Source organism: Girardinichthys multiradiatus, chromosome 9 (assembly GCF_021462225.1).
Source record: "Girardinichthys multiradiatus isolate DD_20200921_A chromosome 9, DD_fGirMul_XY1, whole genome shotgun sequence".
NCBI lineage: Eukaryota > Metazoa > Chordata > Actinopteri > Cyprinodontiformes > Goodeidae > Girardinichthys > Girardinichthys multiradiatus.
In genome coordinates this window covers 32,931,915-32,957,988 of record NC_061802.1, presented here as the reverse complement: position 1 = coordinate 32,957,988, position 26,074 = coordinate 32,931,915, and the positions used below count along the sequence as shown (strand labels likewise).

The 26,074-nt window shown below is 43.1% G+C and overlaps 1 protein-coding gene across 1 annotated transcript; it reads right to left on the bottom strand.

Moving 5' to 3' along the window:
• Positions 1 to 219: 219 nt before the first annotated feature.
• On the bottom strand, positions 220 to 25,857 carry midn (midnolin). Its single transcript, XM_047374872.1, has 7 exons — positions 24,393 to 25,857; positions 22,846 to 22,933; positions 22,648 to 22,710; positions 12,107 to 12,667; positions 11,463 to 11,586; positions 11,025 to 11,348; positions 220 to 3,808 (listed from the first exon to the last, which is right to left on the bottom strand). Exons 1-7 carry the CDS (start codon positions 24,611 to 24,613, stop codon positions 3,546 to 3,548), a joined length of 1,644 nt encoding a protein of 547 aa, XP_047230828.1. The 5' UTR covers positions 24,614 to 25,857; the 3' UTR covers positions 220 to 3,545.
• Positions 25,858 to 26,074: the final 217 nt, after the last annotated feature.

The window sequence follows — 26,074 nt, the reverse complement described above, 5'->3', positions numbered from 1 at the left end:
AATCCAACAACTAGCTGTGAAAATTCTAAGATGAGCAAAGGCGGTTCAAACCGATTATCAGTTGAATAAGGTTTTTATGCGTGGAAAGGCTATATTTTATTGATGCAACTTGAAGTTTCCTAAACTACTCCCATATTGAGTTACTTTATGAAATGAAAGAAACAAAGCATGTTTCATTCAATCTTTCGGGATGGAATTAATACACATGGAGACAAGCAATTGTTCTCACTTTGCCTTTTATTTATTTATTACCTAAAAAAGAAAATGTTCTATCACAAGTCACACTGAAATGTATTGCTTAAGAAAAAAAATATATTCATATATATATTTTTTTCTCTTTTTTTCCATTTTTTATTTTATTTTTTGGAAACAAGCTTTAGTTTCCATCATATTCCACCAAAAGAAAGAAAAAGAAAAGTTTTCTTTCAGACACAAGCGGGAGCTGCAGCCCGTGTCGCGACAACCTTCTCCCCCACCGTTTTTTTGTTTGTTTGTTTTTCTTAAAAATGCACAAAGAAATACATAATTCACAGTTACCATTTTGGTTTCATAAATTAATACAGTCACACATGTGCTACACCGGTCTAGAGCTAGAACATTGTAAATTGTATTCTTGAAACCTGTTATTTTCAATAGTTGGCTACAAGAAAGAACAGGCAACTTAAATGATCAGGATTTCCACCAACATACTGTCTGTTATTTATCCTCTCTGTAATGCTTTTTGTCATCTTTTTTTGTTTTGTTTCTTCTTTTCGAGTTTCACACAGAAGTGAGGCACACACAGAGTATATTTCATACATATATGAAAAAAAATTCTGAATAAATAAAATTTGGGAGGGGATTGGGGTTCATTTGTCCTTTAATAATTGTTGTATCCATGGAAACAGGAAGTGCATGTAGTCTGGAGTCCTCACAGGACCTTTCTCATTCTGAGCCAGGACTGCTTCTTTCCATCTAAGTACTGCTCGGAGGGACATGAGGTTCAAATAACAGAGCAACAAACATGGTAACACAATAAAAAAAATAGGATAAAGACCTTGTTTGAGGAACAACGTCTACTACTGAATAGTATTGGCTTTGCCCAAACAAGATTTACCCCTAAAATCTATGACTGCCGTGGCTGCAAATACTACAGTCACATAATAACCAACGAAAACAAGCTTCAATTGACACTGACACTGCAAGGGCAATTTTTAAGGCACAGAAGCCTTGACATAATAGAGACTCCACCAGCTAAAAGCACTAAACAACAGATGCCCAGTGTCCTCAGTGACAACAAAACGATGCCTTGATGAAAAGCCCAACGACGATATGCACAGAAAGTTTAAAAAACAAACAAGAAAGAAAAAGAACATTCCCATCCCTATTGTCCCCAAGAGTCTCAATTTTTTTTTGTGAAAGGTAAGGCCACTTAAAAAAAAAAAAAAAGAAAACAACAACAAAAACTATGAGGTTTACCCAAAAAAGGTAATCTCTCACTGCAACTTCTGGGAGTGCAATCGTGGTGTGGGGTGGTCAGTCGGACAGGCTGATAAAAGATGCTTCTCTCGGGTGAATTTTGACAGACAGTTCTTTTAAATCCACCACTCTGCTGGTTCCCTGTGGACATACGTCCACGCAAGCTCCTGTCGGACTGGGAGGAGGAGGAGGCTTGGCTTAACAGTTTTTGTCGGCTGTCTGGGTAACAAAAAAACAAAACAAAACAGTGCTCGGAGTCTTGAGAGAGAGAGGAAGAGAGTCATTTGCTCTTTGCTCATCATCATCTTCATCGTCACAAAACAGGAATGTTCGGTGCCGAGCCGCAACACGGGTTCGACGTTTATCTTCATCTGTTTTGGTTTTGCTTTATCACTCTTTAGCAGGACACTGTTGTTTTTTAACAAACATTGACATGTTAGGTCACAAAACCTAACCAACACAAGCAGCATTGTTTAATTTTTTTTCACAAATTCATGCATGTTGTTAACCTTCATTAGCAAAGCACCACTTTGTATTTTCTCTTCCATCAATATATAAAAAAATGGATCTTTGTAATTTCACACCTCTGCATGCAAAGAAAAGTAACTTTTTTTCCCCTTTAGCTTTGATTTATTTTATTTGTTTTTCGTTTTAAGCTCCCGTGTGTAGCAGCAGAACTGGGAAAGACCTAACCTGATATGTCAATGGGTGTACTGGTCCAGGCACTAGATCATGACGCCAGAAAAATGACGCCAGTGCTCCTCCCACTTTTGATAAACCTTGCAATAAAGGGCCTCAAACGCTTTCGCTGTGGCTGATTTACATGACGTAAGGAAATTGTGGAGTTTTTCAGGAGGAAACCACAGAAACAATAGAATATTCTAAAAAAAAAAAAAAAAGATTAAGCCAAACATACACACACAACCTCTTAAACATTAGCAAAATTGTCACATTTATGTACACAAACTCCCTTGACAAGTCAATTCAGGTCTGCAAGACATCAACCTGGGGCTGGACGACAGTGATCTTTCTGTATCGTTTGCTGTGGCGAGACAAAATAAATCCACAAATGGGCAAACAAATGGTTGAATGGATGTACATATTTGCTGACAGTCAACAACTTGACTAAAAGCCACAGAGGGCTGCTGTTTTTAGAAAACAGCAGATAGGAAGAGAAACAAAAATAGAGTTTTTTCTATTATATATTTTTTAAAGATTTTAAAATCCTCTAAAGCACTTTGTAATATTAATTCATTTTGTTCATTTATTAATCGTTCCTATCGATACCCTTTGTCACTGAGGTCGACATCAATACTTCAATAGTCATTTTCTTTTTCTATTATTATTCTATTTCAGGCCCCATCTCCTCCTCCTTGCACATATTGACCAGCTGTTATAAATCAACATCTTGTGCAAATAAACAACTACTTTGAACTGTTACATGAAAACCTGAATGCTTTGTGAACAATGCTACATATTGTTTTTGTTTATAAAAGATAATATGCTTAAAAGTGGAAAGAAAAGAAAAAAAGGTTTAACCACTCCGTAACAGACGGAAAAAAAAAACCTGGACTCTAATTGATTGATTTTGAGAACAATAAGAATGCCCATCGGAATATTTCCACAGTCTCTGGTGCTCCTGTTCTGATCATAAGTCCATAATTGGATCTCTTCATTTCTGCCCAGAGTGCACTTAAAAAAATGTAGAAAACAAAATCCGAAAATACCACCACTCACTAAATTCTGCTATGCTCAAGTGAAGATATGATCTTTAATATCACACCTCCAAAATAAAAGTCTTGTACACTGTAAAGTCCAGTTTTTTTTGCCTGTAAAGTCCAAACATCACACTGAAGTTCCTTTGCTATTGTTGCTGCTTTTCACAATGTCAGCTGTGAAGGACAGAAAGGGATTAACGTCTGCAGGGAGTCTTTGTTTCCATGTGGCAGATAACAGTCACAAGGACAACTTTTTGTTTCCCCTCACCTCTTGCCAATACACTCCCTTCATATTACATTTCCACGTTAATCCCAAGAAACGCTTCACAAAATGTATACATCTTCACGAAGAAGAGGGAGAATATAGGTTCAGGCCATCACAAACTCGGACTTCAAGTCGGCCTTGACATCAGGCTTCCACACCGAGTCTTCAAAGTCCAGATCCAGGGAGCCCTCGCTGGACATGCTGCTGTTGCTGTTGCTGCGCCCGGCCTTGCGGTTGGGCAGCCACTGGTAAGGAGCCCGCTGGTCCCGCCGGGCCTTCCGGCGCAGGCGCTTCTGCTGCATCAGCAGCTGCAGACGCTCCACCTTGCAGCGGGTCGCACGGTTCTCGGTCTGACGAACGCGGTCACCTGCACAAAAAGTGCACATTAGTATTTATGTTTGACAGATGTATTACTTGCTAACTGGTGAAATAAACAATAGGTTTATTCGGCATAAGATCATAGAGATGCAACAATCCATTGGCCACCAATTGGAATCAGGCAATATGGCTTGACTAATCGGGTCAACTACTGACATTTTTTCCATATTCAATAAAAGCATCATAGCTATGAACTCCCACCATTACTGGTTTATAAACATTAAAAAACACATAATAAAGTTGGACTGATCAGAATTTCCTGAACAATACCGCTTTCCAATTTTACGATATCTATAGATGCACTGATCAGGCTATTCCTAGCAAATAACAATTTCTGGTTTTCTTTGAGGTCTGGGCTGCTGAATGTTTTTCTAGGAAAAATAACATAAAAGATTAAAAGTGTGATAATATTTCTTGGACATGCTTCGATCATTTCTTGGGCACTCCAAACACAAAAGCACCCACACTCCATGTAGCCAATGTGGCTGTTAAATATTATGGTTAACCTCCCCCCTCTGAGCTCCATCAGCCTCCTCATTCTGAGTGGGGAGACCTTTTCCAGACCAGAATCTCCTTCAGAGCCATCAACAGGGTCAATAAAGGTAAAAACACATGAAAGAGCCAGCACATGCTCCTGACTGGCTTTGATATTTGCAAACACAATTAAGTACGACATGCTTCAGTGGCTGTGTGTGCTCCAAAGTGCATTTCTAGCTGTTGATGTGCCTATAGAAGACTCCGGTCTCCAGGGAGAGGCCTTTGATTGCACTGTGAATGCTCTCCCAACATAGTCCAAGTCGAGCCTAATTCCATTGATACGTATATTCAGAGAGCTTAGAAGGAAGGGAATGCAACCGCAATCTATTAGCTAGCTCCATTAGTATCTGTCTTGGAATTAAATAATTAAATATTGGGCTAGGATGTCAATAAACCGAAGCACAGCGGCCATCTCTGCCTCTGCTGAGAAGAACACACAAAGACACACTGGAATTCGCATTACACAAACACACATACACATTGTGTATAGTCATGCACGGCTATGGATGCACACAAGCACTCTCTTAAAGGTCCACACAAGCACACATGAACGCAGCACCAACAGGCGCAGTAGCTTTTAACGTGGATCGATGGCAAATTAAAAAGACCTATTGATTAAACCTTAGCTCTAGTGCAGCCATCCATCTCGAGGCCCCGGACAACGCTATTGGCTTTCCATAGGAAATGCAAGCAAATGGAAATTGTAAGCAAAGAGAGAGAGCGAGAGGGGTATTTTTCCTTTATTTCTTTTTCTTCATCATGGCCCTAGCTTCCAAGCTCAGCTCATGGGATACCCCCCTTTCCTGTAAACATTGTACCCGTTTTACCCCTAGCTTACCCCTCCCTCTCCAGGATCCTATCCCATGTCTCCCCAGAGAAAGCTAGGTGCGGCAGTCTACAGAAGAGAAAAGAGGGGGTGCAGTGAGAAGGGGACCGTGGTGTGGGTTAAGGAATTCCTCCCCCTGAGGCTGGGGGGGATGGAATAAAGAATGGAGGAAAAAGGTGGAGGGTAAAGGATCAGCCGTAGGTGTCAGTTTGCAGAATCGATTATGGCCTCCTCTGCTTTTCCTCCCTCTAAAGGAATGAATTCCGGACTCGGTGTGGGCTTCATTTACGTCTTTTTTCTGATTCGCTTTTCAGGGTTGAGCAGCGCAAAACCTTTGCCCCTTCTGGGACTATTCACCATGCTATGGCAGTGCATACTTAAGTAAAATCCTATGAAGCTTTTGGAACATAGAAAAGGAGACAGATGGAGGTTTCCCAGCTCTGACACAAATGTATATGTGCATCCAGATGCTGCATGCACTTTGTCCGGAGGCAACGTGTCACCCCTGGGGAACAATGCAAGTACACCACAGGTGAGGGGTGAGCAGGGGATTGCCTGCATTACATCCATTGTTCCTCTGCCTCTGCAATATGTGACATCCACATATGTTGCTGCAAGGCTTTGTTCTCCCCACTGGTCTTCCATTTTCCCCCTTATTCTTTGCACAGACTAGTCTACATAGAAACCACCCCCTGGCTGCATGGAAAGTAGGCCTTACATAATGAAACAGCAGAAAGCCAATGTATGCCTGTGAACTAAAATCTGTCTCTCTGTACCAATTTGCCTCATTTTACCTTAACAAGGGAGTGTCTTAGGCATGATCTTACTTTTTAAAGGGGGTACATTTGCTCTTAACTCAGTATTGCAAAAGGAAACACACACAAACACAGAGGGCAGTTTGGTGGTGCAGCAGGAGGTCTTGGCCTTTGGCTTGGCAAGAGTTCTGGGAATGTGCTTGGAGCTTCACCAAACTTGTGCGAGTGTGTTTATGTGTGTGAATGTGAACGAGGCCATTCATGAGCGTCACTACCGGAGCCCTGGGCGCCTCGGCCGGACACAGCTGGCCGCAGGGATCTCCAGACTATGTTTATGACAGTAGGGCTATTATTAGGGCTGCATAAAAAAGAACAGACAATCCACGTAGCACAGGCACACACACAGCCTGGCTCAGTCTGACTGGATAGGTTGGGGTTTGACGCAAGCACAGTGGGACCCACAGAGAGCCAACATAGGGAATAAATACAAGGAAGAGATTTAGGGAACCTAAACACAACCTTGTGTGACACATAAAAGACAAAGAATGAATGCAACAATGGTTGTTTTTTTAGAAATGCACAGCCAGTATCAAACAGAATACAGCTCAAGGGCACACGGAGGAAAGGAATGCCAGTCTCCTTCTGTCCTTTATCTTAACACCAGCCAAACCAAAACCCACCAAGCAGAAACCCCCCCATCGCTTTGAGGCATATGTGATGGGCATTGCAGAAAGAAAACGAGAAACACAGCCAGAAAGCGAAGAGGTGATCTATGAATAATCAATGCGTCAGTCAGTTTATCTCGCCTTTGAGCCCAGCCCAGCAACACAGCTAGGACAGAGAGGGAACACTTGGGAGGGGGTGGGGGGTTTGCAGGGGGGTCAGAGGGAAAACTTGGGGGGGTTGGTGGATGGGTGGTGGTGGGTGGGAAGAGTGGGTGGATGGAGGAGCAGGCAAAGGATGGAAGGAGAGGGAAGAATAATAATGAGGAGAGCTGCAGTGTGCAGGACGCAAAGGGAGATTAAAGGAGCTTCTCCTTCAATTGATTGTATAAAGATTGGCCTTCATTTGCAGTTGTCCTATTGCTGTTATTTGTTTGTTTGTCTTGATAAGTCTTGTGATCTTGCACAGAGAACATTGTGTTTGCTCAGCATCCAGAAAACCAGGGGAGGGAGGGAGGAATGGGTGGACGACAAAGGGGGAAAGAACGAGGCCATGAGAGGAGCGGAAGGGAGAATCACACTGCACCAATATCTGCTTTGGTTTCAATCTACCATTACTTACTACTCTATGTCTCCATTGTAGGTGTGAATAAAATGACTAAATTCATTTGTGAAATAAACTTGTATAATAAAACATCAGTAAGAATTTATCTAGTTTTTACACCTATTATTACTGTAAGGATTAAAATAGCGATGGACCCAAAAAAAGAAAAACAATTGTTGACCGTAATTTTTTGTCTATGAACATACCAAGTATATTTGCCTTTAGGTAAGCATCATTTCCTCAAGGGAATACACACTAGACTTCTGTTTTTTGTAATGCTAGCTATGTTAACCATGCTAATCATGAAAGATTAATCTGTAATAAGTTTGTCTTTGCTTTAATATATTAGTAAATCCCAATTTTAAAGCAACTGCTTTCTTACACACACGAGGCAACATTGCCTCTTCTTCAAATATATATAATTAATGACAGCTTGTAGCAGGAAGGATAGCAAATAAAGTATTTTGAACAATGTTCTTAAGTTTCCTACACCGTCATTCTTAAAATCAGTTAAATGAGCCAAAATCTGTAACAGCAGAACAACGCTTTGCAAAAAACAGAGATCAGAAATATGCAGCAAAATTCTGATTGCTGCATCTGTAGATATATCAAATATATTTCTGCACTACCAAATCCTTCAAAACCAAATGTCAAAATTTTAACAAAAACTGTGTCTAGATAATAAATTATAACTCTACAACTAAATATGGTCAATAAAGTACTAATGGTCTGACATCAAGCATATAAGAGGGGAAAAGGAACAATCATAATGGAACTAAAGACGCCCCAGTTCAACTCAGTATAAAACAAAAATGAATCTACCTACAGAGATGCATACTGAAGCAACCAATCAAAGCAGAGCTAATATGAGCATCCTGACAGCCAGTGAAAGGGCACTGACGGCCCTGCAGGGACAGGCTCTTCAATGACTTTTAGACTTCATTTGCATTCCCTCCTTCTTCTCCTCTCTTTGCCGACTATGAAAGGGCACCTGATGTGCTTGGCTGGCTTTCCTGGATACCTCTGTGGCCGCGCAGAGTCACTGGGGGCATTCAGTGAGTTTAGTGCTGCATGTGCATCCCAGCGAATATTGGCTGGCGATGAGAGAGGAGCTAAGTCTGCTGGCAGAATGAGTACCATGCAGGTCAGGGTTGAACTACAGGACTAAGGTTAAGGGCGAAAGATCTTTTCTGTGTCTACCTCATTCAGAGTGGCCCTCCCATTTCCCTTGTCTTACCCTGTCTTAGCCTCCATGAAGCTAACATGACCTGACAAATCAAAAGGGGCAAGGGCAAGTTAAAGGATGTGGAAGGCACACGGGAGGGCAGGGGTGGGGGCTGGGGTTTGGAGAAGCTTTATGAGCCAACTTTGCTTCTGTGTTGCCCAGTCTTTGTGAGCTCGGTTCGAACTAAGGCAGCTGTGGGGCTAAAAGGCAAGCATATAATCCCATAGGCATCCCCTTTTTTTGACCCACAATGGTCCAGCATGGTGCTCTATATACACCCCCCCACACAATAGGATAGCCTGGGCAGGGGGCGAGGGACACTGGGGCTGCAGGGCGGATGGCGGGGTCGGTCCACCCTACATAGCAAAGGCTTTAGGCTAACAATCAGTCTGCTAGACCATGTTAATACCCCCCCTGTTCAAATTCAACATGACTCCCATGTTGACAAATCCTCACAACTCAGCAGTTTTACACAGCGAAAGCAGAAAACTCAGCTAGTTGTATAAGCCATGTGACTATTCGCGTTTGTTCAGATTTCTTTTCCTACTCATGAACTTGCAGGAGAACAGGTAAAGACTCGAGAGAGAGTCAAGCTAGATGACATTTGAGAGGCTGCCTCAACCTGAGTTCGACAATGTGCAAATATTCAGGCAGATGAGAAGTGCACTTTTTCTTTAACCTGAGCTGAATGAATGAAGGGTCATGTGAAGCAGAGCTAAGCTGCAGTGTTAAGTCCAGTAAGTCCTCCATCAGTTGTAGAATGGAAAACAAAGAGGCACATGGCCTCTGTCATTGTCTCACTAAAATGTGAAATACTCAGCAAGTTTAACAAAGGCAGAAAGTTAAGAGAGAGAACATAAGATTAGAAGGCTCTTCTTTGACCCTTAGTCTCTGGTTAAAACTGAATATTTAGTATGGCTATGACCACCCTTAGGATGAATGGAGGCTCGGTGTTATGGCTTTAACAACCCCCGTCCTCAGTGGCCTCCTCCTCCCCCTCTCACTGCTGCTGAGTCCACAAAGCAAATTCTTCTAAGGGCTGCATTTTGGAATAAATCTATTTTTAAAGACCAAAAAAACACAGACAATGTATTGATGCACAACACAGACATGGAAAGAGACGGGGGCGAATAGGAGATAGACAGAAAGATGGATTCTACAGACGGGCTGTTTTTGGATAGCTAATAGGGAGAGGGGGCAGTGGCGTGGGTGGCTAAACGCAGATGAAGAGAGATGACAAGAATAGGAGGAGGGGGGATAAAGGGCGGGGTGAGTATGGACAAGGGGGGCAGTAAAGGAATGGCCTTTACTAAGATAGGAAAATAAGCCTGTCTTATTTCAACTGTTCAGTAAATACAAGTGAGGGCACTCAGGGTATTGGAGTGGAATAGTGGACAATCCCACTGACTCATTGTTCAGCCGTTTCACTGTCTCTGTGAGTCTTTAAATTGCTTTCAACCAGGAAACACAACATGGGACAAAGCCAGAATACAACAATGAATTTGTATGGTTTTTTTTTTTTTGGTCAAAAGAAAATATTAAACACTAAGCACATTCTTTTAGGACCCTCTGAAAGAAGACTATTCCACATTGTGTGGTCAAAGTCCACAAAATTTACCAGTGTTTCACCAGAAAACAGTTCTGTTTCCTCAGCAGAAGGAGGTAGTAGAAGACAATACAGTTTTTTTTTTTTTTCACACAGCCATTCTAACCTCACAACATCACCTGAATGACATCTGTCTTCTAGACATTGGTCAGACACTCAACATCCTGAGTTGCTGCTCAGAAAGCGGGTTTTAAAACATCCAAGCTAGGTCCCGGAATTGCATCATGTGAACTCCAACACCTGCCCTGGCCCAGCTCTCTAAAACCAGAGCCTGTCAAGGTTTGTCTGGCCCATGCATGCCCCAGCTGCAGCTCTTCTTTAGGACACAGGTTAACTAATCCAAAACCTAATCTAATGTAAACATAGCCCAGCCCAGGCTTAAAGAGGTAAACTATCTCCTTAACACACAAAAACAAAGCCAACTCCACGGACTGATGAGTGAAGCCTGACTGAACAGGCCTGGAGAAGCTTGTATTTCATTACTAAGGAGACCCCTGTCTCCTTTATTCACTACCTTCTTTCATCTACATCAAAACCCAAGTGACATATTTGCTTGAGAGTTTTTGTTCTTTTGTCTTAATTTTTTGTTTAAGCATTGTCAGTATTTTAAAGATGAAAACGAGCACTTGAAGACAGTGATGTAAAACCCTCCCAACAGAACTCAGCTACCCATGATGTGTAATGAGAATAGAAACAGAAAGACAGAGATGACAATGAATTTTTCAGTGGATTGCAAAACAAGAACAGAGCTTTACAACAGTGAGTGGTCCTGTTGTCATTTAACACAAATGTGGACACAGGCACATGGGCACACATACACACACTCTTCCAAAGCGGTGCCAAATGCAAGAACATCTGCTTCATGAGGCCATTAGGGCGTCAAAGGACGAACAAAGACTCAATGTAAGTTGGGGAAGCAGGGGGGATGGTGCTTCTGTGTATGTTTTTGACATACTTAGATGAGAAGGTGTGTGGGGAAGGCTCACTCACCAGGGGGTTTGCACATGCGGATCTGGCTCTGGCACTGCACCAGTGGGTGAAGAGCGGGGTGAGGGCTGCTCAGGCTGGCAGGAGGCACAGAGGTAGCTTTGGCAGAGTGGCCTGTCATCCCAACAACTGGAGGCGAAGGGGGAGGTGAAGGAGATGGGGAGGTGGGAGAGCCACACTGAGTCTGGTAACGGAGCTGAGTGAGGGAGGGAGGCATGCCCTGGTAGTGCCTAGTGGCACTCAGGAGGTCATTGAGGATCTGCAGAATGGTACCGATATCACGTCTTGGACGCCCGTTGCTATCTTGGCAGTTAGGGTGCAAAGTGCCTGAGAGACGAAGCAAGACAGAGAGAAGTTGTTACACTTTACGCTTTATAACACGTTTGAGTTAATTTTGCACAGCAAGCAAGCCTTTCAGTGATAAGCTCAGTATCAGTTTACCTGAAAAGGTCCCTGAGAAGACTCCGGGAGCGTGGTTGACAAAGCTCTCAATGATGGCACCAGGTTTTCGTGAGCGCGCTGAAGGACTAGATCCACTGCTAGGGCTGTTGGTGCTGCAGTTAGCCTGGAGCAAAAAACAATAGAGACAAAAAGTAAGCCTGAGTGCGTGCTGTCTGTCTGTCTGTCTGTCTGTCTGTCTGTCTGAGATAGGCCAATATTTTGTATAATTAGGAAAACTGAGTTCACCATTCCATTCACCAAAAGATATCAGATTACTTTAAACTCTGATTTAACCAATCTTGGCTTTTTTAGACTCCACCATAGCTTAATTAAAATTATTTAACAGACATCTGAGAGTGAAACTGAAACCCTGGCAAATACCTCGAATCACCGAGTCTGTCTATCTTTAACCCTCCATCAGCTGCCTAAGCCACAGATCCCTTTCTGTTAATCTAGAGTATTAAGTTGGAGAATTATACATTGGTGTGCATGACACACTTTGTCTTATTCATTCATGAGACTACTAAATCTCTATATAGTGGTGCTCAGTTCAGTTTAGTTTAAATATAAGATAAACTTCATGTCGTCTCAGAAAAGAGACCAAAATATAAACAGGAAGAAGACATTATTTCGGGGCGTCTTACCTCAGGGCACAGAACTGGGGCTGCAGGGCTGACCTGGCCAATGTCCTGGCTGGGTTGACTGGAGGAGGGCTGGTGGTAGTGGTGGTGGTGATGATGATGGTGATGATGGGATGGAGAGCGGAAAAGTCCCCCAGGGATGTGGGATGGGCGAGGGGAATGCGGTGGGGGGGTAGGGGGGCTACAGTGAGTGGAGGCGGGTGACTGGTGGTACATAGGAGGGAGCGGCTGGTGGTGCATGGTAGGCAACAGGAACGAAGGTGAGCTTGGAGAAGAGGAGGAGGAAGGGACAGGATGGGGCTGGGACAAGTGGGGGCTGGGGTGATTATGTGGATGCTGGGGGTGGTGGTGGGGGGAGAGCGGATGAGTGTGGGGTACTCGGGGCTGCTGCCCTGTCGGCTGTCCTGTGGCGGCCTCTGTGTTTCCCCGGGTGATGAGGTGCCGATGCTGGAGCTGGGGACCTCCGGATTGCTGCGCTGCCAGCTGAAGTTGAACGAACATCATGTGGTCCCCTACACGCAGTGCCAGGGTGAGCGGGGAGCGCCCAGACAGAAAGTCACTGACCTGTATACACACAAAGAGAAAAACAGAACGGTTAATGTTTCTACTTCATTAGACCTCTAAATGTGTTTTTTTTTTTTTCCAGTGGTGCGCAGAAAACAAAGCTTCATAAGCCATATGGAATTCCTTCATGTTAAAAGAACTGATGGATAGAATTTGGATTAGACACAACTGTGCCTCGAGCCTCTCTTCTCATAGAGACATACCACATTTGGACCACCATCCAATCATTCACAGTCCTGTCACAGAGGACTATTTACTTCTGGATAAGGAGACCTATTGGAAAACACACCAGCACACATAGACACCACTCTTTGCTATCCTCCAACTGCCTCTGGGTCCACTCTTAGTCAGCAGTGTCATTCAGCTTAGAGACAAAGGCTACCCTTCTGTCTGGCTCGTCGCCTGAAAAATCTGTCCCACGTTCAGGAAATATACCCCGCCTGCCTCTCAAGCACAGAATAGTCAATTGTCTGCAGATCTGCAGCGGATCTGGAAGTGCAGCCCATTTTTGGAAGTCTGGCAACGATTAACAAGAGCCAAGTGTCGAGGTCTTCACTAACCCACCCATGGTCCAGATGGATGGACGCAACCACACACAGGGTAGCTGAGTTGTCAGGACTTGGCTTTGGAAGCTTGATGCTAAATACCAAACACTGTGTGCTGAAACTGGCTTTTAAAGTGTGTCTTCTCAACTGAGAGTCATCCAGCGGTCAGAAAGGTTCTTTAAGTCTTGAAGATTCAGTAGTGATGACATTTTAAGCTGTTCCCAAACTGAAGCAAACAGAAACACACCCACAGTGGCAAATACAAAGCGACACTTTTATCCGAAAATATTTCAACAACCCATGTTGCCTGTGTGCTTTTAGTTGCAAGAGGAAAAAGGAGGGTGAAACAACAATTTACGTAAGGACAGAAAAAGGCACAGATTTTTGCAGGAGATGGAGAGGATGAAGAGGATTTTTTTTTTGCTTGCCCTTTGAACAACGTAAATTTCTCAACCTTGCTTCTAAGATCTTGACCAACAGTTGATCCCAAAAATGACCAGACTGTCCTAAATAAGAACTCTCCATTTTCTTGCTTATTTATTTCTCCATCAACCACTGCTCCTGTATTGCCAGGGTGACCTTTAGACACCACATGGTGAGGAAAAAAAGCTGATGGAAAAAGAGAGGACAGGCAGGTAAAAGGTCTGAGTGGGTTGGGATGATCTGATGGCTGAAATTCACAATGTAAATGTTCAAACACCAAAGCGACACAAAATCAGCATATAGGAGGTCCCAGAATAAACAAATCTCAGCTTTCCTTTTATCTGAATGTAATGTCAGCTGCTGATGTATTGCTGATACAGTCCACATCCGCCACGATTACTGCGGCGTGGTAAGGCAATAAACCCAGCAAGCGTAAGGTGCGGTGTGAAGTGAGGAGGAGGGCAAGGCAGGGTATTCAATGAGGAAACTGCATATACAAAAGGTTGCCTGATAGAAAGAAGGCGTGTACATGTATGAGACTTGAGGGGGGAGGCAGAATCCAAAGGTCGGTGGGGGATGGAGACAGAAAAGAGAAAGGACACAACTGAGTCAGTGACTGACAGCTGTCAGGAGAGGAGACCACAAAACAAGTGCTTAGAAAAGCATATGGGCAGGAGTTAGAGCTAATTAATGAGTATTGGTCTCTGCTCCTGATCACACATTCTACGTTGACATACAGTATGTATATTGATTTTAAACTCTAGCTGAGACATTTCACCCAAGCAATCAGAAAAACTAACAACTGTTACTACTAAAAAGATGCAACTAATTGATAAAGCAGAAGATGATGAGTCTAATGAACGTTGGTTACATCTACATCTAGTAGGAGTGTGTGGATCAGGTAATACAGAGCGCATTTTAACAATCTCTTTACTGAAAGGATCATCTAAGATTATGGTTCTGAAATCTTTTAAATGACAAAATTCTATGCTTTTATGGGCTCAAATTTCCAAAGTTTGCCATGTTTTTCCCTTATAATATATGTACATTAATACAAAACTTGACTATGAGTTTATAGCAGATTTCTAATGTGGTAAAGATTCGAATACAGAGGTGGATGGATGTATAGATGCAACATTTATATAACAGTATAGTGAATTATTTCTAAAAACACAAATATTTTCTAAACTCTCCCCAGAATGAATCCACACCTGGAAAAAACTTGAATGAAATTCCAGACTTTTTCAGGCTGTTTAGGAACACTGTGAGGCGCCAAGTCTAAACAGGGTATTTGCTTTACCACTTCGGTTTTGTTTTTGAATGTGTGCAAGCTACGGCAAAAAAAAAAAAAAAAAAAAAAAAGAAAGTGACAAAAAAGACATGACAGTGAGTGACAGCAGGAGAAACAAAGAGGAGGCTTGATTACCCTTCTAATGACTAGTGTGGATTATTCAAACCCACCATGATGAAAATCATGTACTCCCACTGAGCTCACAACGCCACATGGCAGGCTTCAAATTAGCCTCCAAGAGAGGCAAGCTTTCTTCCTCACACCTTGTTAGTTTGTTCTTTCTTCTCCTTCTTTTCCCTCCTCCGTTCGATTTTTGACACTCACAAGTCTCAGCCATTGAGTCATGAAGTCAATTTAGAAGTCGCTTGCACAGCCAGTGTTAGATCTCACATACATGAGGGCTAAAAATGTGTGTAACACTGCATGTGACTCATTTGGGGTCTCTTCAGATACACATGCCTCCCACCACAACCTCAGCTTCAGGCAAGCAACTAAAAGGCCACAAACCCACATAAACATGCACGTCTCATTAGAAGGAAAAATGACAAGGAACATCTCGACGACTATCTGATTGGCAGCTCTCATATCTCTGCGGTCATCTTTCTCATCCCCCCAAAATAAAAACACAAAGAGCTGCATTGAAACCTTCAGGTGTGAAATTCCTCTCCTCAAAACATGCCGTTTTCCAACAATTCTCAAACCCCCAGAAAAGAAAATATAAGACGAGAAGGACAAATGGTGTGTGTAGCTCTGAGCTCTGGAGTGGAACACCTGAAATAGTTCTTATCTCTTAAGAGATGGGAGGAGGCGGAGGATGTTACAGTGGCCTGGCTGCCAGAGGCTAGATTGGCAAGCGATCGTGTATCAGCAAGCCTTTTCCAGACGGACAGAGACTAAAAGAGAAACAAGAGGAGGAATTGTGTTGGAGAGTGTGTCTATATGTCTGTGCGAGAGAGAGAGAGATGGTAGATGGGAGGGAGTGGGGCTCTCTGGCGCTGTAGAGTTGGCCAGTAAATGATTCCCAGTGGTCTCGGCTAGCAGCTCAGCTCCAGTCCAAACATGCCTGTCTGCTCTCAAGAGCCCAGCCAAGACAGCTAATGTAGCTGGTTTTTCAGCCTTCTGTCCGTCACTTTTCTTCTGGGCTCAGCCTTTGACTGTTTGTTATGAGAGGCACAAGGGTTGTTGGTCTATTTGCCCCTTCAACGACATGTATCTTAGTGGATTTGGTTGTCCCCAGTTTTTCCAGTATTTATATCCACCAGGGTGGATGTTTTGTACCTGGTTTGGCAACTGACAAGTTCAAGTAAACGTCTACACTACTCAGTGTTGTGTAAGGAATTATGGTCTTATGACTCCAATAAATAACATTTACCAGCAGGAAGTCAGTTAGAGTTCTTCTTAGATTTAACCATCGGTCTTAACCTGTCTAATTTCATGAAGGTCAACTGGCAGTAATGGTAGTCAATACCAAAATAAATGGAAATGGTGTAATATAAAAGTTTTCAGAGGGGTTTTAACCTTTTATTACTGTTCACTTTCACAAATTATGAAAAAAAAACGTAGCTACAAACACAAAAAATGATGTAATAGTTTAAATACATGGTTATGAAATGACTTGTTTACCATTAAGAACTTGAGGCAAAAAGAGACAAAATGTAGGTTCAAAATGGTAGTATGAAGTGGCCAAGGGGTAAATTGACTAAGAGCCACAAGACAAGGAAGATGGAGGGCCCCTTGAGACAAAACTGTCCATTGTTCTCAAAAGGCTGCAGCAGCAGAGGTGGAATGCAAAGAAATAAGGAGCTGACCCTGGAGATAGTCCCTTCCATTCCTGGGTTCTTGTCACTGCTGGCCAGGATGTGGTATTATGGTTGCCAAACAGAAAAGGGGAAGAATATGATAAGGGTCAGCTTGGAAGGATGAGTGGTAAAAACAAAATGGAGGAGAGGGAGAGAAGAAAAGGTGGCATGAGGGACATGAAGGAACCAGTACGGCGAAGGGGGGATGGAGGATGCGGGCAATGGGGGTAGGGTGTCAGAGTGGTAGTGGGTGATGAAATATTCAGCGAGAGTGTGTCTCTGCCACCCCTCCACCACACCCCCTTTTTTTTCCATTTCGACATCTCTGCCTGACAGTTTTATTTATTGGGGTCCCTGTGGTTCAAGGAACTCATTTGCAGTTGTTCTTCCTTTGCACACTAAGCGAAGTAAGGGAGAGAGATAAGGACTGAGGCAGGAAGAGAGAGCCTGAAAGTCTAAAAGAGGCTGGCAGGGAGCTGGTGGGGGATGGAGCGTCCTGGCAGCTCTGAGCTGACATTCATGAACAACTGAGCAGCTTTGTGTCAGAGAAAAGAGGATAGAGGATTGGAAGGCAGGGCAGGAGGGGGCTGAAGGGAGGAAAACCACAAGAGAAGGAAGTCAGCTTCTTCAGCCATATTTCAGTTCCAGTGCAGCTGCTCACCTGTCGAATGGCTAGGTGAAAGGTAAGCTTCAAAAAGCTGCTTATGAACCTGTCCATTGACCTAAATGTTTTGATCACACCAGGACACTATTGAGTCTCTGAGCAGACACACATATGCTAAAGATGCAATAACAGGCTCTCCAAAGAGACAAGGAAAGAAAAAAAAATCAGTGGGTTTGCACCAAGCCCTAAATCCTAAAGGTAGCCGGGAGAGGGGCTCCTGAAAGGGCCCATTAGAAAGATCGCCGTCTGTAATACGGTCTGATAAGAAACAGACAGTGACGGGGGCTGAAAGTGAGGACCAGCTGGCTTTCAGAGAATTTGATCAGCTGAGTGAAACAAGAGCCTAGAGTGGCAAAGTTTAAGACAATCGGGTTCATGCAAATAGTGCTCCACTCCTTAGAACTGACCAGCATCAGTAAAAAACTTCTAATTCATAACAAATGCCTTGACACCTCAAAACTTGGTTAATTTCAAGTTAAGGAAAGAAACTGCAGTCTTCGTTGCCACTTGTTTCTCTTTCCATCAACAATACTTTCACTTCACTAAATGTTGTTTCCAACATCTGATTAATCTTTACTCATCAAAACCCCAATGTTGGCAGAAATAATGAAAGCAAATACTATACTCAGGATATGGATACAGGTAAGGACAACACATGCTGCAAATGAAGGCATGAAAGGAAAAGCAAATGGAAAGATGGGGAGATGATAGGGATGGAGGAAGTACAACCGTCAAAAAAGTAGTGCAGAAACGGCTGTGATGCACGTGTGACGAACGCTGACGTCTCTCCAAAAACTTCCTCTTTCTAAACCTCCTCCTTGTAATAATCTGGGTCACTTTGACCTCTGCTATATGTTTCGACTCTGAGCTTTAGATATAGGTGGTAGCTATCAGACCTGATGAAACTGGCCTCCATCCTCCCACACAGTAGCCACACTAGTCACGATGCTTGCTACTCAATAAAACATAGGCACCATGTCACAGAGGAATGGAAAACAATGACGGTCACGACTCAAACATAGACAAATAAGACTCCCCTTGGCTGCTCAGTGAGGGAACACACAAACATAAAGACATTAAAAATGGATGTTGGCACATAAGCCCAATGCGACCAGATGAATGTGCACAATAGGACAATGAAATCCGCATCCTCTCTCTTGATTGTCCCACAACACACCTTGATTCGCTGAGCCCATTCCAGCATCTCCCTTCGACTGTGTGTTTAAGCAACACAAAGGGGATTACACAGGTGCAAAAATACTGTGTGATCAGCTTATTAATGCAATTTTCAAGGCCAGGATTTACATGAGCAGGGACTGAATGGGCCGTCAGATTAGCATTGTCTTTTCTTCCGTACACAATGTGATTTAGACATTCAGTAACAAATTAATTTCTGTAGCTCTCATTGATAGAACAAAGAAGGGAAATTATCATTGTCCAGAGCAAAGACTCCCCCTCCTAAGCTGCATGCATGAAAAATGCTTTTTTGTTTTACTTCAATGGTGGCAAAAGGGCACAGGAATCTAGTTGTGCTGGCCATTTGACTCACTTGGTCATTTTTCAATTCTTTGCAGTAAGAAATCCTTGATGCAATTACTCTCCAATGATTTCCAGTAGTGCCAATAGGGTTGATTAACTAGCATGTAGATAAGGCGGTGCCCAGGTAGCAAGACTGGAAAGAGAAACATATCGACCATTTGCATTGTGTTTCACACACAGCTGCAAACCGAGACACAAACAGTCACAGGCACACACATCTTTCTGAATGTTATGGCCTAAGTTGCCCAATCGCATATGTAGTCATCCTATCAACTATCCCCACATTACCAGGGCTTACCACATACAAACACAGCTGGACATGCTGCTGAATGACTCGTCCAGACCTCTCCCCTTTCGTCTCCTCTCCACCTGTCATGTCGACTTTGGTGCTCTCCGAGGGATGAAGAGCACAGAAAATTAGGTAAGGGTGACTCAGAGGTGACTGCAGACAGATTTTTAAGTCCTTTTAGTTTGCATCCTTCTGCATGTGGGGACAATGGCAAAGCTGAGCTCCATCAGTGAGTTAGTGAGACAAAGATGAGGGGGAACCATGGGGGGAGGGGAGCATACGGACAAGAGGTGACTCTCGATGGGAGCAGGAAAAGACAAGCAGAGCAGGTACGTTACAGAGTTTTCCACTGGGGCATATGGGATGACAGCACACAGCGTCCTCCTACAGCAATCTGTGTATCCATTCAAGGCTAAATTCTTCAATTTGCACCTAGCTGAGCATCGTTCCAGCTTGGCGGGGCATTGATTTTGAAATCAGGATGCAACACTCTTGCTTTACTTGACTCCATGCATGCAATAAAATCAAGGATTGCAGGGGTTACAGCTCAGCCTAAACAGTGACTCAAGCATTGATGGTTTGTGAGCTGGACAGTTTGGTGCTGATGCCTTAAGACAGGAACAAAGAGATGACTAAATGGGGGGAAGTGCATTTGAAGGGGGATGGTGAGGGTGATGGCTGCCCGCCTGGTTGGCTTTTATTCTAGCATCAACGTGCATCAATGAGCAAATAGTCCCTGTGAGCTTGGAAAGTAATACAATCTCTTGATTTCTGTCAACTAGAGTGATCAATAAAAGAGGAAATTAAGTCACTACCTGAAATCCCTTCAAATTACTTGACTGGCTGTCGTACAAGTATACATTCGCTTTAGTTTATGGCTCAGGTTTTATTTCTCAAGATCAGAAATCCACCTAAGTACATCCATTCAATTCAGATCTTTGAGTGCCTGAAAGTGTAAATATAAGCTTTACACACGCCTCCTTAGCAGACAGAAGAAGAAGAAAGTAGTGCAGGCATGCACATTCTGATGGGCTGTCAGGAGTCAGTGGCTTAATACAGCTTAGATGTCATGAAAAAAGGGCCCTAGTGGATGCCAGAAGAGGAATTAAGGCAGCTAGAGAAGCCAGCCATCATGGTCAAACAGAGGCAGCTACAGCCAAACTTGCAAACCACAGCACATTTAAATTATAGTGCCCTGAGAGAGCTGTTAAGCAGGAACAAGAAAGGGAGAGAAAAAATGGGGGACACTGGGGAGAAAAATGTAATTAGGATAATTTCCAGATCTCGATTTCCATAAAACATTTTCCTTATAATTTGACACACACTTGTTTGACAAATCAGGGTGTCCTAGCAAGTTGCTTTCCTAGCTAGATAGCAACTAGCCAGGGACATTAAATCCAGATAAAGGAGAACACATAAGGTGATCCACTCAGCCCCATATTCCATGAACACATACTTCCTGGAATAACACTCAATCCTGAAACGAGACCTCACTTAACCAGACAGACGTTTGGAAAGATAAGTGCTTAAATAAGGGGGTCAGGGGGTTTATACCCAGTTCATCTGCAACTTCCAAAAACCACGCTGAATTACCCGGAGTCTATTTTTGGGCATTTTGGCATATCAGTTACCGTGTCAGACACTTTAAAGAGCTAAGTGTATTGATTGATTTTTGATAGCCTTTTCGAGTTAGAGGGGAGGGTAAAAAAGGGGAGAGCTTTTGTGTTCCTATTTTCTAAGATAGGTAATCTCACCACCATCTATACCGTTTCAATTTGCTGCATGAATTAAAAATTGAATTAAATTATTCAGGATATAAACACACCAAAGCAGCTTTAGGCCTTTTTATGAATTTTCTCCCCATTTATGATTCATACTTTGCCCTTTATTCTCACTGTCCCCGTATACAGGATGACAATCAACATATGAATGTGAAAGTAATGTATATGGTAAGCAATTCATGAGAAAAGGTGTACTTGTTTCATAATGAATCTTATTGAAACAGGGTTATATGGCTGCAGACAGACTCAGGACGAGAAGCAGAGTGAGAAATATGCTCTTCTGGGTCGGCGGTTGAATTATCATATGGCTCTGATAAAAAAAAAAAAATGACAGTCACTCTTGGCTCCCCAGCAATGGCATACCACATGATGGGCAAGGCTTCTTTTCAGCCCACTAACACTGTAAACACACACACACACACAGCTACATGTCCACACACCTACACACACGCAGTCATCTGCTGTCAGCACTACGAGGCGCATGCTGAGTTAACACAGAGATGACGAGGCCAGGATTTCCACCATAGAATTATCAGGCAGTCCATGAAGACTCAGCCTGCCATCTCTGGGCAGCCCGCATCCTCTGATAAAAATTCTGACAAAGCCCAGCACAGCATCAGTCACTGGACACAATCTCACACACTTGAGAGCTCAGTTTCACCATCCTGTGTCGCATTGACATCAGTCGGATGCAGTTACGTACAGTGCGACGTTGCCCAACACCACCAAAAGGAAGTGGAGGTGAGTCAGTCAGTCAGCTGCACACAGCTTCATACGTCACAATGTTGTCTAAAGGCATTCAGCCTTATCGCCTCTCTTCTCGCAAAGTTGCTCTCTGCGGTCGACACGAAGAGTTTTTCTGTTTTACTCTCACTATTGATCATTTTAGTGAGTCATGTCACACTGACTCAAATACATACTTTATTTAGTAAGGCCTAAAGAGCTGTTTCACTGTAAGTACAGGGTGTGGGCCCATCTTAGAACATGTATGCATGCAAGGCTTCCAGGAACCCTATGCTAATACAGAATGAGAAGGCTGCCATGTGATGATCCAGCATTCTGTTTATGAGTGAGTGAGTCTTCAGTATACTCAATTGCCATGCAGCCTCAGCACACTTCCTGGAAACTAGCCAGTGTGTGTGTATGTGTGTGTGGGTGTGAAACACAGGAGTGGAGAGAGAGATTGTAGCTAAAGGTGGAAATAGAAACATGAAAGTGATCACCAGGCCTCTCATGAGCCCACAAATAAGTCCTTTATGTGTAGTTTACTCTCTCATAGCCTTCTGCAGCGGCATGCATACACTTACACACGCACAAACACAGACACGCTCTCGTAGACGTTACTAGGATACAGGAGGGTGTTGCTGCTTATTATATCCCAACAGCTAACACAGGATGCCTAGCTTGGCTTGTTTGAGAGGACAAGATTAAACAATCGAGCATCCTCATGAACCCTTGCACACCTTCTTTTAAATTAGTAATTTCTGAACACAGCATAGCAGCTAGCAACAATTAAACAATTTTTTTACCCATAGCAGCAAAAAAGATCCAGATCTTGGGCAAGGTTATAAGCTGAGACAGAACATTAAATCTTAATATAAAGACGCTATGTTTGCTACGTTCATGTTATTTAAAGCAAAGTTCCTTACCTGAGTTTCTGTTAGACTCTCCAAGGCTTGCATTACTGATTGTTCTGGTCTTGATGCTTGAGACTGCACAGGAATACAAAAAAGAAATTTGACTTTTGGAATCATAAATTTAAATACATTTATTTTTGCATATTTCAAAAAAACTGAATGTGCCAATTGTATTCCAAAACTAAAACAAAACAACGAGACGAGTCTTACCATTAATCCTGCTTCAACTGTTGGTACAAGCGTTAACTTGCTCCCATCAGAGATGCCTAGATCTTGGAGTTTGCCTGAACTTAGACGCCTGCAGGGTTACACGGAACGAGATAATTAGACTGTGCTGACAGTATCTTCTCTCTCTATAGAGACACAAACACCCCTCAGCAAGGAGGGTTTGGGGGACGTAGGGGGTGTTAGGCAGACTTCAAAACTAGTTTGGAAAAGGGCCGTGGGTGAAAAGCTTTATGAAAGAGCAGTATTGATTGGGCTGTCATATTTCAATTTCAACTATAGTGCGGCTTGACAAGTGCTCGCAGCGGATATTTGGCACTGCTGCCACTTGCCTAAGTGGAGGTAAGTACTTTCTACTGGCTGTGTGGACAAGGAGCCAAAACTGCAAAAGCTGTGACAAGAAACAACTGGCTATAGGCACAGTCTTACTATCGGTGGTTTAAACAATTGTATTGGAATTTTTAGACAAGCCCACACTGCAGTATAGATTTAATTAATCCTGCACTTTTGTGTTCATTGCAGAACGTGAGCAGCCTTACCTGCTCCGAAATACATTTTCCTTGCAGATCACGACAAACGCTCACTTCATTCCTTAGATTAGGCAAAGTATTCTTGGGAAAGCCTGCTGCACATGCATGACCCAGATCTCACCCTGTGCAACTGAACAAAGGCCAGCAGTGCCGACTGTGCAGTAGGTCTTCACTTCCGATACGCAGGAGGAGATTAAAAAGGAGGTATTCGGGTTTTAAGGGATGATGTGATTTATAGCAATATGTGGGAGGGGAAGCAGATCAAAAAACAATGCTGACTTTTTGCATGTAAAATAACCCCCCTCCCCCCTTTTCAGTTTTGAATAACCCCACCTGCACCGCCTTTAGCTTGTTTAATTGGCAGGGTATTTTAGAGCTTTAGTCTGAAATAACAAAGGTGTTAACTATTGCTTCTCCTTTGCAGCCGCTTAAATGCTGTTACAGCAGCAGTTCCTGAGTACCCACGAAACTGGCCAGCCAATACTCCATAAAATGATATGCAGTGAAACCACTACATTATCTGGGTGTATACATTTATTTTAAAACATATTATCGGGGTATCCCACTACATATGGTGGCCTTTACTCGTGAATGCATGTTGTTTCTGTTCCATACAGCAAAGCTGCAGAGAAATGTTTCTACATTTGAATCAATTCAGATATGCAGATAGCATCTCCAACAGTCATCCAGTGGCTTTAGCATATTATTGTAATAATGTAGATAAAGTGGTTCTCTTTTAATGTACACCTAGACCTCCTCAGGCAACGCTCCCCTCTCCAATTGTTTTGTCAATGTCGACCGAAAGATTTCCCCTGAGCGCTAAAGGGTTAATGAAACAACTGTGCCCATCTAAACTGCAGAATACTGTTATGGCTGGTGATGTCAGTGCATGTACAGAAGATAAGTTTCTCAAAGGAAATTTTCATATAGAAATCGCGAGATCATTAACCTGCAGTGCATCTGGGAAACACTATGATGAACTGCCCTGTAAGATTTACTCACGTTTCTTTGTGCAGCAGAGCGAGTCTCTCTTTGGGTACTTTAAGTCTTTGCGAGAGCCTTCTCTTCAGTCCCTCCACGGTCTCCTCCTGGGGCAGGGAGAGCTCAAAGCGTGTGCCTGTGGTGGAGTGGATGTACAGATTCATGGAAGGTTCCGCCGGGACGGCCTCGCAGGACGAAGTCCCGCGACTGGTGCAGCTCCGGGCGCTGGGATGCTGGTCCATTCGATAACCTGTGCTCAGAGACGGCGGGGGGAAGGGACGGGAAGGGAAGGGGGTGACAAGACGAGCAAGAGTCGGGGATGAAGAGAAGGGTTAGGATGAGGAAGCGGAATCCGTCGCTTCGACTATCGTCCCTTAGAAGGCAGCACTCAGAGCGTTCTCTCTATTAAACCTTCGGTGTGTCCTCTGAGAGTCAAAATAAAACAAAGTCCGGTCGATTTCATCAGAACATCCCCTCAGGAAATCAACTACACTGCAGAACCGCTTTTCTCTTTGTTTGTTCTCCTTATTTAAATCTCTTTGCAGCGTTTTTTTTTTTTTTTTCCAAGTTGCAAGCAAGTCTTCCGAAATGCTACATTGGGCAAGAGCCAGACAGAAACGTAATTGTGTTGTCAGCAAAAAAAAAAAAAAAAAAAAAATGTTATAGGCGATCGTATGTAACAACCTTTAAAAATAAGAGGTTTGATTAAAAATCTAAATAAACTCCTTCTGAATGTTAACTGAGGTTGCTGCAACCTTCAATGGAGCGGAGCTGCAAGCCTTGTTCGGCTTAAAAGCGAGAGGCTCTCCGCAGCGCTCTCAAACCTACAACAGCCCCAGTGGATGTACCGACAATGAACATTGTCACAGTCTCCCACTTCCACCGTCGATGAAAATCCGCCCACAACCCCCGGAGCAACCGAGCCAATCACAGCAGAGCTCCTTCAGGACGCTGCTGATCTCAGCCAATTAAAATGTGAGATCCACACCCACGTGGAGGGCAGACGAGTTTAGGCCATTCATAATAAATTACAGGATAGAACAAAGTATATGCTCACACCGCAGAAGCTCAAAGCTGCTTGTCCGTGTTCCTTTAAATCCTCCATGGCACAGGATAATGTTTTTTATAGTAATGATTTACAGTTTAAGTCACTGACAATAACACTTTCTGGAATATTTTTACATTATTTTGACATATTCAAACTCTCAAATTTGTGTCAGGACACGTCCCTAAGAAGGCTGCATAGGAGTGGGAACTGTGCGACATGCTTAGAATAGCACTTCCCCTTAAAATAGCAAGTACTCATCAGAGTGCAGTCTAGTATTTTGATGAATCATGCTGTAAAAGTATCAGTATTAAACATCATCAATGTTCTGGCATTTTGTTTCCCACCAGCACTACATACTTTAAATAGCTGCTATAAACCGTAAAGACGTGTTTTCTATAGACCTGTTATCAGATGTAGCTACTGTCATAATATTTATAGAACTTCCCCCCTGAGCCCAGAAGCATGCAGAGTTGCAGCATTATTAAAACGATCGATAATGCTATGAAAATATCTGCACTGTAAACAGTCAGCTATTCTCTTAAGGTAGAAGGATACCAGGTAACTCATAACGTGTCCTATATTTATCCCACGTTTTCCAGTGAAACGAACCCGGAATATGGCAGACAATTATCATATGTTCGTGTAAGAAGTTACA

Excerpts from the sequence above, each read along its gene's own strand:
- midn (XM_047374872.1), bottom strand. The coding sequence starts at position 24,613 with ATGGACCAGCATCCCAGCGCCCGGAGCTGCACCAGTCGCGGGACTTCG. Across the intron at positions 22,934-24,392 it reads GCTCTGCTGCACAAAGAAAC|GCGTCTAAGTTCAGGCAAAC; the intron begins GTGAGTAAATCT and ends GTAACCCTGCAG. Across the intron at positions 11,587-12,106 it reads CCCCAGTTCTGTGCCCTGAG|GCTAACTGCAGCACCAACAG; the intron begins GTAAGACGCCCC and ends TTTTTGCTCCAG.